At 35.3% G+C, this 12231-nt stretch overlaps 1 protein-coding gene across 2 annotated transcripts in view; it reads left to right on the forward strand.

Moving 5' to 3' along the window:
- EVI5 (ecotropic viral integration site 5) overlaps positions 1-12231 on the forward strand; it is a 205719-nt gene that overhangs the window by 94321 nt on the left and 99167 nt on the right. For both annotated transcript variants that reach the window (XM_022553275.2, XM_022553278.2), the window contains exons 10-11: positions 830-890; positions 10717-10770. In XM_022553275.2, the coding sequence (XP_022408983.1) occupies positions 830-890; positions 10717-10770 (115 nt within the window). The remainder of the gene's footprint in view (positions 1-829; positions 891-10716; positions 10771-12231) is intronic.

The raw sequence follows: 12231 nt of genomic DNA on the forward strand, positions 1-12231 counted from the left end.
TGCGAGCTGGTCAAATATTTTTTAGAATGTCCTTCAATTGGGGTTTGATGATTTCTCTTGATTAGATTGAGGATATGCATTATTGGGAAGGATACCACAGAGGTGAGGTGCCGCCTTTCTCAGTACTTTTTAACAGGGGGTGTGTCATGTCAGTATGCATTACCGGTGATGTTAACCTTCATCATTTGGCTCAGATGCTGTCTGCTAAGATCCTGTACTATAAATTTACTATTTTTTCCTTTGTAATTAGTAAATATTTGGGGAGAGATACTTTGAGACTGTGCTTAAACTTTTACCCACTAATTTTAGCATTCATTCATTTTTCTTGCCTATTGGCAGTTATTTATTGTGGAGTTCTAATGGTGATTTTTATATTTGCCTCATTCTTTCTACATTTATTAACTGGAATTTTTTGTTAGGAAGAGTTGTTCCTTTTCTCCCCTTACAAATTTCTAGTCAAGTTTAGTTAAGATCCAGTTGAACTTTATCAGTGTATTTTAATTTGAGAGGGAAGGGTTTGTGCTTCTTCTGTAAGTTAAGGGCTGAATAGAATCTCTAAACTCAGTTCTCTGGTGCTTTTATAGCATTTTACTTTCTAAAGTTTACTTTTGTGTGGTTCTTATATTTGTTATTTTTGAAGTAATTTTTTTTTCGTGGTAGCTTGTATAACTATTGAGATGGTGTTTCTGATTTCAAGTATCTCAAGTCATAAGTTGGGGGAACATAGCAAAATTGTATTTTGTGTTAATATATGGTTTTAAATTTTATAATTTCCGTAACTAGTTTGGAATGAAAGCATACCTTTAACTTTTTTTTTTTTCTTTCTCAGGCTTGAAAAGGAATATACTACAATAAAAACTAAAGAAATGGAAGAACAAGTTGAAATTAAAGTAAGCATCTTAGGACTTTTAAAAGTACTGAACAAAAATTCATTAAAGTCAGTTATTTGGCAGTAGATGTTATGTTGATATATTTATTACCTGTTCTAAATTTAACAATGATGTTTGTATTTATTGATTGATAAATTTACCATCCCACTAGATTATAGTTAAAAACAGACATTTCAAAAACTGATCTGAAGTGGTTTTTGTTCTAGTGTGAAAGAAAGCAGCTTCCTTTTTCTGGATTTATTGGTGGGTCATCAGGAGAACATACTTCTTTGAGGAAGATAATTATCATTTCATTTAAGCATGTTTTAAAAAGTTACAGAGAATATAATCTGTAACATGCTGAGACTAACAGCAGTATAGTATAAAGGAGACCTAATAGAGTAGATCATTGCATTAGAACTAATTATGGCTGCCTTAAAGATGCAGAAAGCTTTGACTAATTAAATTTTCTCATCGCTAACCAAAGATTATTTTTGAATTACTGTTCAGAGAAACAGGTAGATTTTCAATTTGAAGGACATGTAAATTCCCACGTGTACCTTAAAATTCTTGTTTGTATCCCTGTAGGCCAGAAATTGTTGAGGATCTTTGGCATTGTGTGAGCTGGGTGTTAAGGAAAATTGAATTGGCATTTATGCTGATATTTCAGGATGGGGCTAATGAGTAGAAGCACGAGTTAGTGAAGGAACTCAGTGACTGGCAGATCCAATTCCTTACCTTTTGTTTTCCCCCCAGCTGCCTGAAAGAAAAAAAAAAAGAAACAAAAAAACAAATTTATTGAATGACTCCACTTTTGTATATTTGGATGTGTCTGATTTTTTACTTCAACCTGGCAAGACATTTGATGACCATCTTATTTACAATTCCCTACCTGTGTATTATTTTGCCTTGCTATAAAATAACACTTCATTACTCACACCCCACATGCCTTTTTACTAGGAATGGGTTCTGTTAAATTACTACTCTTTCTTACCATAATCCTGCTCAGAAGCCTCCTGGGAGACAGTCTCTTCCCTCATCAACTCTGTCTCCCTTTTATAGATGTCTTATTTCCGTTTCTGTCACCTACTCACTATCTGTTGGAAATAGATACTTATACGTTTTCTTCAGAGAGAGAGAGGAGGAGAGAAGGAAAAGATCCCTGTGGATGTTTTTCCCTCTTTTTTTTTTTGTTCTGTCACCCACCTGCTGCTCTACCATTTGCTTTTCTTTTAGGTTCCATGAGTAAGGGTAATATTAAATCATACCCTCCACTTCAACCTACTGAAAGTAAAAAGTACATCATCCTGATGAGTGGGGAGAGAGTATGGGTTATTGCATACCACGAATATTTGGAACTGCAAATCAAGAATCTGAGGATGGGGAAGCCATCCTGTTCATTTCATCATGCTTGTAGTTGCAAAAAATAAAAAAATAAAAATAACAGTTCTATGAACAATCCTTGCTCTTGAAGAAGTTTTTTTAAATTAAGTCACATGAATGTAGGAATAGCAAAGCCCTTTTCAAAAAGATCTAGCAGACATTAGCCTATATTTGCAGTTTTTTTCAAATTTTGATTTTTTGGGGAAAGTTATAGTTCATATACCTCACAAAATACTTTTGAGTATGTCTTAGGCAAAAATAGATGGCACAAAGTTGTTTATAGAGAAGAATCTGGGGGGGAAAAAGTTTAAAAAGTTAGTGGAGTGCATTGGGTAAATAAATACGCTGATCTCAGAGATAGTTCCTTTTATAAAATCTTGTTTCCACATAGTTCTTTTTTACTCTTGTACCATTTTCATTCCTTTCTTCATTCCTCCTGCCCTCTGAAGGGCAAAGCCAAAACAATTTTTGTGTAACTCTACTTTTTTAACTTCATGTTTGCATATGTCTGATTTTTAAGTTGGACCTGGCAATTCATCTCATTCCCAACCAGAAGACCACCTTATTTACAATTAATTAGCCATGTATCATGGAGCCTCTCTCTTCTTTGGGAAATGTCACTTCCTTATTCAATTCCCTTCCCCTCCCCAAGGGCCCTTTTACAAGGGAATGAATTCTGTTAAACTAGTACTTTATTGCCTTGGTTCTCCTCAAAAGCCTTCAGGGAGATAATCTTACACTGTTCTTTACGCAAGTAGTATGATCATAATTATGTGATGTTTTGATATAGAAGTAAAAATCAGCCTTTGATGCTGTGACATGTGTTTAAGGTTTGACCTTCGGGTCAGTGACCTTTACGCTAGGAATTATACCTGTCAGCTCCCTGATCAAGATGGTGACTTTCAAGTATATTCCATTCCTTCTCTGAAAGTGTTACAGGAAGATTTTGATAATAACGATTTCATACGGTAGATCTTACATTTTACTGTGTGAAATTTTTTGTTAATAGAAACACCTTTGTCAGTATCTTCTTCCAATCTCTTGATGTTCCACCTGAGGGGGAGGAGGTAAGAAATATTAAGATTCTAGCTTATATTGGGATAAACCACAGATCTTTAAGAAAGGAAGAGCCTTTATCCCCTACTCTATTTAAGATAGACATATGAATTTATGTTTAAATTTATGTTTTGGGGTATAGAGATTTAAGCCCTGTGAAGAGGAGTTAGAAATTCTGACTGGTTTTTAGTCAGAATTTGGATATTTTTTCTTATTTCAAAAATTATGGAATATTCCAGATATGCTGAAAACTAGAGCGTAATATAAAAACATCTGTGTTTTCACTGCCTAACATAAAAAAACATGACAAGTATTATCTAAGTCATCCAGGAATTATATTGAACAATCAATATAAAGTACTAGTACTGACACATTTATTCAACACTTAATATATGAAGGATAATTTATGTACATTATCTCCTTTTATTCTTCCAGTAACCTTATGAAAGGGTTGTTTATCTTTCTATGAAGAAACTAAGGTTCAGAAAGCTCAAATAATAAGCTAGTGGTCATACTGACAGAAAGTGGTAGAAGTCAAGAGTTTGAACTCTGATTTGGGTTAGTCTTAGACCCATACATGTTCTTCAGTGTATACACACTACCACTTTGCAAGAGAGACTTTAATGTATTGTGATGTAGGAAGGATTTGGATGCCCATTTTTTGTGGCATTACAAACTTTTCATTAAAAAATGAATAGCTACTTAATAAAATCCAATGGGGATATAATAGCTTAATTTATTTAAGAAGTCGTTCATTTAATAGATATTTACAGTGCCTGCTACATGCCCAGACACTGTTCTAGGCACTTGATATGTGTTTATGAAACAGACCAATTCCTGCCCTTGTGGTACTATATACTCTAGTATGGAAATCAGACAATAAGTAAAATGTACAGTGTTTTAGATGGTGATAAGTGTTAAACAGAGGAAAAAAATATCTTAGGGAAGGGAAAATAAAATGATAGTGTTCGGATTAAAAGTTTAGAGAAGTTGACCAGGTTACCTTTGAATAAAGACCTGAAGGAAGGGAGGGAGATAGATATATAAGGAGAGCAGGGTCTGGTCAGGAGCATGCTGATGGGGAGTAGTGATGGGACAACATGAAGACGAGGGAAGTGAAAGGAGGTAAGGTGTTGCACATTGCAGATAATGTAGGGAGTTGCTGAACATGTGAAGACTTTAGCTTTTACTCTGGTGAGCCGCTGGGGTTTTCAGTAGAGAAGGACAAGATCTGACTTAAGTTTTCAGTGCATGTTCTGGCTGCTGTGTTGAGAGTATATTGCAGGGGGTAAGAGCAGAAGCAGGGATATTAAGTAGAAAGCTTGTGAAGTAATGCAGGCAAGGGCTGGTGGTGGCTTGGACTGAAGCGTTGAGAAATTATTAGATTCTGAATAGGTTTTAAAGGTGTAGCTGATTGTGGAGGTGTCAGAGGGACAGAAATCAAGGACTTTGGCCTGAGCAGTTAGAAGAATGCAGTTCCCAGTACCTGCAATGGGAAAGTCTACAGGAGGAATACCAAGAGCCCCAGTTTTGGTTATATTAAGTATGAGATGCCCAGGAGCTGTTCAAGTAGCTCCTCGAAATACAGTAAGTCCCCTGTGTATGAACGAGTTCTGTTCAGAGAGCGCATTTGTAAGTTCAGTTTGTTTGTAAAGTCCAACAGAGTTAGCCTAGGTACCCAACTAACACAGTCGGCTATATAGTACTGTACTGTAATAGGTTTATAATGCTTTTCACACAAATGATACATAAAGAAACAAGCAAAAAAATAAACATTTTTAATCTTATAGTACTGTACCTTGAAAAGTACAGTAGTACAGTACCACAGCTGGCATACAGGGGCTGGCTTTGAGTGAACAGGCAAGAAGAAGTACTGACTGGAGGAGGGAGAGGAGGTGGAAGATGGTAGAGCTGAAGGATTGTCAGCAATAAGAGACAGAGGGCAAGCTGCAGTTTTAAGAACGCACGTTCAAATCTTTGAAAGTTCACAACTTGAAGGTTCGTATGTAGGGGACTTTATTTAAAGTTGGAGTTAAGAGAGGACAAGCTGGAAATAAAAATTTGACAGTTATTGACATGATCATATTAAAAGCCATGAGAGTAGATGAGATTACCTGGGGAATGGATGTAGATAAAACAGAAGAGTACAAGAATTAAGCCCAAGAGTAAGCCAACATTTAAAACTTAGGAAGACCAAGAGCCAATCAGCAAAGTAGGAGAACACCAGGGAAATATAATGTCCTAGAAGCCAAGAGAAAAGAGTGATTCAGAAAGAGAGCCATTTACTGTGTCAAATGCTAAAGAAAGGGGACTTCCCTGGTGGCACAGTGGTTAAGAATCCGCCTGCCAATGCAGGGGCCACGGGTTCGAGCCCTGGTCTGGGAAGATCCCATATGCCATGGAGCAGTTAAGCCCGTGCACCACAACTACTGAGCCTGCTCTCTAGAGCCAGTGAGCCACAACTACTGAAACCTGCGTGCCCCAACTACTGAAGCCCACGCACCTAGAGCCCATGCTCCACAACAAGACAAGCCACCGCAATGAGAAGCCTGTGCACCGCAACGAAGAGTATCCCCGGCTCAAAAAAAGAATCAAAACAACCACATCTTATGAGCACACTGCAACTAGAGAGAGCCCGCGTGCAGCAACGAAGACCCAATGCAGCCAAAAATAAATAAATAAATAAATATATTTTTAAAAAAGAACAAGAGAGAATGTAAAATATATGGGCAAAAATGTAGATAAGATGTTGGTTGTGGGATGTTGTGAAGTTCTGTTGTGATTGCTTCAATTTTTTCACTGAAATCAGAAACAAGATTATCATCTGAGAGTGACAGTAGGGTGGAGGGTTGCTGGTTTGAAGACAGAGGAGAAAGTATGAAATAGTGATCTAAGAAGGTGGGAGAAGGAATGGACTAAGGAAACACATTACTCTAGGATGCATTAAGAGTCCAACTGAATTTAGTGATTGTTAATTGAAATAAACTTTACCGTTTTATTTTTCTTTGGTCATATTTACTGGCTGAGGTGCAGACTCAAGAGTTGTCAGTGTGTTGACCCAGACTAGTGGCAAGTATGCTCACTACTAAAGAAGAGAAGGGAAAGGGGGATAAAAGCAAGGGAAAGTCTGCAATGATTGGAAATTAAACTTTGTTTGGGAAGAGAGGATATCAGGCAGTGAGGGACAGTGAAAAGTTGGTAGGATCCATGGATTATCCCAACAAGGAGGATTATTGAGTTTGGGTTACTTCATGAAATGAGTAAGCTGGAAAGAATAGAGTGGTTTGTTTGAAACTGAGATTTCCCTATTTTGGCATATTTAGGTTGTTTTTCGTTTTTCATCATTAAAAAATAATGCTTATGTTAACATCTTTGTATATAAAGTTTTGTGGTACCTTCTATTTCTGTAGTCAGTTGTAAAAAGTAGAATTACTGAATTATAGGATATTAGTATTTTTACGACATTCAATATGCACTAAGTAAATTTCCTAAAGAATATTTCCAGGATATGTTCTTGGCAGTGTTTCCATTTCACTAATACCTTGCGTACATTAGATATTTCATTCTTGTTCTCACCCTTAGTCTCATTTTCTTTTCTAATTTGGTAGGTCAAAAAAGTCTCTCTTTTTAAGTGTATGTATCTGTTGCTCTTTCTCTTTGTGGTTTTCACTTTAAAGTTTAGAAAACACCTTTTTAATTAATTCTAGGAAATGTGATTAAAAGTAAGGATACTCAAAAATTAATGAGAGGGCATCCCTGGTGGTGCAGTGGTTGAGAGTCTGCCTGCCGATGCAGGGGACACGTGTTCGTGCCCCGATCCGGGAGGATCCCACATGCAGCGGAGCGGCTAGGCCCGTGAGCCATGGCCGCTGAGCCTGCGCGTCCGGAGCCTGTACTCCGCAATGGGAAAGGCCACAACAGTGCCCGTGTACCGCAAAAAAAAAAAAAAAAAAAAAAAAATTAGAAATCAGTCAAGTGATAGATTTTAGTCATTAACTTTCCTATATAGCAGCAATAAACATTTCAAAAGTATCTTGGAAAAAAGAAATTCAATTTGAAATAAAGATAAAAGCATATTTGGGACTTACCTGGTTACACAGTGGTTAAGAATCCGCCTGCCAATGCAGGGGACATGGGTTCAAGCCCTGGTCCAGGAAAATCCCACATGCCACAGAGCAACGAAGCCCATGCACCACAACTACTGAGCCTGCTCTCTAGAGCCTGCGAGCCACAACTACTGAGCCTGCGTTCTAGAGCCTGCGAGCCACAACTACTGAGCCTGTGTGCCTAGACCCCCTGCTCCACAACAAGAGAAGCCACCCCAATGAGAAGCCCGTGCACCGCAGTGAAGAGTAGCCCCTACTCACCACAACTAGAGAGAAAAGCCCTCCCGCAACAATGAAGACCCAATTCAGCCAAAATTTAATTAGTTAATTAAACTAATTTTTTTAAAAAGCATATTTAAGAATAGCCTAAATGAAAAATAGTGTAAAACCTAACGAACACCAAAAAAACTTTGCAAAGGGTGTTTTTAAAGGATGAGTAAAGGGGAGAGACAAAAATAACTACGTGTTGTATAAAAACAATCTAAAGAATAATTATTTTAAAAAATAGACAAAAGTAATAAAATTATATTCATGCCCTAACTTTAAAAATATTATAGCAATGCTTATCATTAACCAAGTATTTGGTATATATTAGGCAGTGTGCTATCTCGTTGAATTCTTGCAGCATCATTGTAGGTTTTATTAGTGTAATTTTCTGGTTGAGGAAATGGAGATTCCAGGGCACTGAATGATATCCACAGGTGTTAATTGTACAGTGAGGATTTGAACCTAAACCTACCTCATTTCAAAACCCAGTCTCTAAACTACTAGTCTACTAGTAAAGGTTTGCGGAGGATAAAAAACACAATATAAGAAGGGGGAAAATTACCTATAACATGTTAAAAGAGATTACAAAGCTCTAATTACCAAAATACTGTGAAGGTGACCCTGAAACAGTCTTTAATAACTGTAAAGTCTATTATATTTTTCAACTCATAATGAAGTGGGTATCACACAAATGAGGAATTGATGATTTATTTAAAAAGTGGTATTAAGACATTTGTGTAGGTGTTTGGGGGGAAAATGAATTCAGGTTTTTACAGCAAAATTTCAGAAGATTTAAAGGGGGTGGGGAGGGAAATCCAAATGAATGTTTTTAGTTTTAAATTTTAAGCATTATTTCTATTGAAATATTAACTTTATTCACTCAATTGTCTGGCTGAACTTAACTTCCTAAGTCTTTTAGAAAAACAAAATGCTACTTTTTTTTTCATGAAGTATGTTGAGAAGATTTTGAGAATCACATTTATTTCTTTGGCTTTCCAGACTTTAAGAGCATTTAATAATTGCTTATTTGTGTAGACTATTATGCTATACATAATGTGAGTAGCAAAAAAATGAGAAATATTTTCTTTTTCTCAAACTATTTTGTAGCTTGAGATCACACATAAAGTAATATCTATTTCAATTCATCCAAATATATTCTAGTGAATAGAGCAAAAATATTTAATTTGCAAACTGTCTTTGTAATAAGTAAGATTTATTTGTTCCAATTTGTGGTCCACTTAATAAGACAACAATAATTCATAGTCTTTTATTTGCTTTGTTCTGAGATTTTATATGTCATATAAACTATATTTTAGTCTTTACTGGCAAAATAATAGGTTGAATTAATAGAAGAATTTTCTGAGGAAGACATTTTTAGCAGGAATTTAGAGGAAGGCAGGGTTGGAAGAAGGCTGGATTGCACTCTAGAGCAAATTGGTACAAAAAGGTCAGAGGGAGTTTGAAATTATAATGATGGCAAAATGAAGGGATAACTTATATTGGTGAACTATACAAAAAGGAGATGATTTTTTAACGTAGCGTGTTTTGTTTTTTTTTCATATTATTTTCCATTATGTTGTCACAGGAAAGAACTGTAGTTCCCTGTGCTATACAGTAGGACCTTGTTGTTTATCCATCCTATATATAGTAGTTTGCATCTGCTAATCCCAAACTGCCAATCTATCCTTCCCCAACCCCACTTTCCCCCTTGGCAACTACAAGTCTGTTTTCTATGTCTGTGAGTCTGTTTCTGTTTCATAGATATGTTCATTTGTGTCATATTTTAGATTCCACGTATAAGTGGTATCATGGTATTTGTCTTTCTCTTTCTGACTTACTTTGCTTAGTATGATAATCTCTAGGTCCATCTGTGTTGCTGCAGATGGCATTATTTCATTCTCTTTTTATGACTGAGTAGTATTCCATTGTGTGTGTGTGTGTGTGTGTGTGTGTGTGTGTGTGTGTATGTGTGTATCACATCTTCTTTATCCATTCATCTATCGATGGGCATCTAGGTTGTTTCCATGTCTTGGCTATTGTAAATAGTGCTGCTATGAACAAAGGCATGTGTGTATCTTTTCAAATCATAGTTTTGTCTTGATATATGCCCAGGAGTGTGGTTGCTAGATCATATGGCAGCTCAATTTTTAGTTTTTTTGAGAACTGCCATACTGTTTTACATAGTGGCTGCACCAGTTTATAATGTAGGGTGTTTTAGATTTAATACTTAATAGCGGTAATTTGACAGGGTTTTGGGAGTTGGGCATTGAGCAATTAGGTGAAGTGTTTTTTTTTTTTAATCTGGTTTTACTCTTTTAACTACAAGAAAATGCTAGTAATTTTCTTAAATTGAAAACAACTCATGATAAATAATTCATTCAATGAAAATAACTCATTCTTCATATTTTCAGAATGGAACTTTGCAACTTGGCATATATAACACATAAATGGAGGCTGATCTAGTTCTAAACTGACAATTTGATATTTATCCTATGAACATGCATTTTTCAGATTTCTTGTTTATTTGATAGACATTTGAATATTATTTGTGTAATCTTTGTAGGAGATAAATGAGTTAGAATCTTTTCTATCTAATAGGGATATTAAGACATATAAGAAAATACTGGGAATTCCCTGGCGGTCCAGTGGTTAGGACTCTGTGCTTTCACTGCCGAGGGCTTGGGTTCAATCCCTGGTCGGGGAACTAAGATCCTGCAAGTGGTGAGGCGCAGCCAGGAAAAAAAGAAAAAGAAAATACTGATTATGAGTCATTATGCTAGGTACAGAAGAGGAAGGGGTTATTTTGTATGTATTCTAGCTTATATTTAAAATTCAGTCACAGCTGGAATGATGAATGTGGACATTTCCTTTGCCATGCATTTCTTACTCTGAGCCTTTAAGAATTTCACAGATGATAATGTAGCCATTTCTTGGACTCTTTCCTACTTATAAAAGGTGGTACATTTTATCGACTGTCATTTTTCCTTCTCAGGAATGTTTGCAAGCAAACCTTTGTTTGTTTTCTTTTTCTGCAGAGGTTACGCACAGAAAATAGGCTATTAAAACAGCACATTGAAACATTAGAAAAAGTAAGTAAATTGGTACTTATGTAAACTTCAGTTGAATGCACAATAATTTTTCTATTTTAAATAAAGGCTCAAGAAATCTGGCACATGTCTCTGAAGTTGTGGTATTGACTGCTTAGCTTGCATAGCTTACTACTTAACTAAATAACTTGTCAATAAAAATTGATCATTACTAGTCCTTGAACTCTTAAGGTTAAAGTTTCAAACTGAGATTATTAGAGTAACATAGTGATGTCATTTGTTTTTGTTACATAATCTCTGAAAAGTGTGTTCTTTAGGGGTAACCTAATTGAGGATCCATTCTGTGTAGTATTTTAAAGATGAATTTCAAATGTTGCCCTGTCGAGCCATATATTAAATGTGGCAGTGATTTCTTTAAGGCCTAGGATTGCTTTAAGTTTAGTCAAAATGACTGACTGATTTCTTATATAAAAATTCACCATGATGTTTGTTGATTTTCAACACAGGAATTGTGACTAAACTTTTGGTTCTTAGAATTGTTTTGATACCGCTTGTTACCTCTTCCTCTCTGTTTCATATAAAATAACTGGGTAAATGTGTCAATCTTGAATTATTTTTCTTATTGTGCTTTTGATGTAGTGTCTTTCTTAGTCTTGTTCCTGATGCTATAAGAATGTATTAAGTAATAGAAGTATAGCCTAAGAGTTTTGGTTTATTAAAGGAGAAACATCTGAATTCACAAACTGTTTTGGGTTTTTTTTTTGTTTCTTTTTACCAAAAATGAAAGTTAGTAGTTTAAAAAATAGTCCTCATGATATTGCCAAGTATCTTAAAATCTTCCCTGAAAGTCTACAGGTCAATATTTAGGAATTAAATGAATGAAGATATAGATTATTTGCATGTTTATCTTTTGTTTGAAAGTATTGATGGTTTCATATTAAATAGCATGGCAGAAGGACAGGATCTTTGTTACATGTATATTTTTGTTATATAATAATTGCAGGTACATTATATTAAGGATATATTTCTTTCATCTTATTAGAGTTTGAAGATAATTCTGCTTTTTTGGTGACTGCAAAAAGGTTGAGCTTAATTGTTTTTAAGTCATTTTGATTTTATCAATATATATTTTTTCCACTAAACACTCAGTTTATAGTAAAATGTACATCTTCCTAGGTGGTCTTTTATCTTTGGAGTAAGACATTTTCACAGAGAAAGCATTTTTATTTCATTGAACCTTAAGAATAATAAAGGTGCTGTCTGAAAGAGTTAAGTTTGGATTTTGCTTCTAGAAAATTAAGTACCTTTTTACTGGCTTAGATGGCCTAGGTGTGTTCTTTAGCACTTAGAATTCTGTAAATACTTAGATACCAATTAAAGTCTGTAACTGAAATGTTTACTTACTCAGTTATTGCTAGAGTTTATTATGGTTGAGCTCATTAATTTCATTTGTCATATTTTCCTTGCTTTGCTTCTTTGGAAGTGGCTGTTGCACAAATTGCT

The sequence above is a fragment of the Delphinapterus leucas genome, chromosome 1 (genome assembly GCF_059928025.1).
Source record: "Delphinapterus leucas isolate spDelLeu-1000000601 "Yukka" chromosome 1, BTC_Dleu_Yukka2, whole genome shotgun sequence".
Classification (NCBI taxonomy): Eukaryota; Metazoa; Chordata; class Mammalia; order Artiodactyla; family Monodontidae; genus Delphinapterus; species Delphinapterus leucas.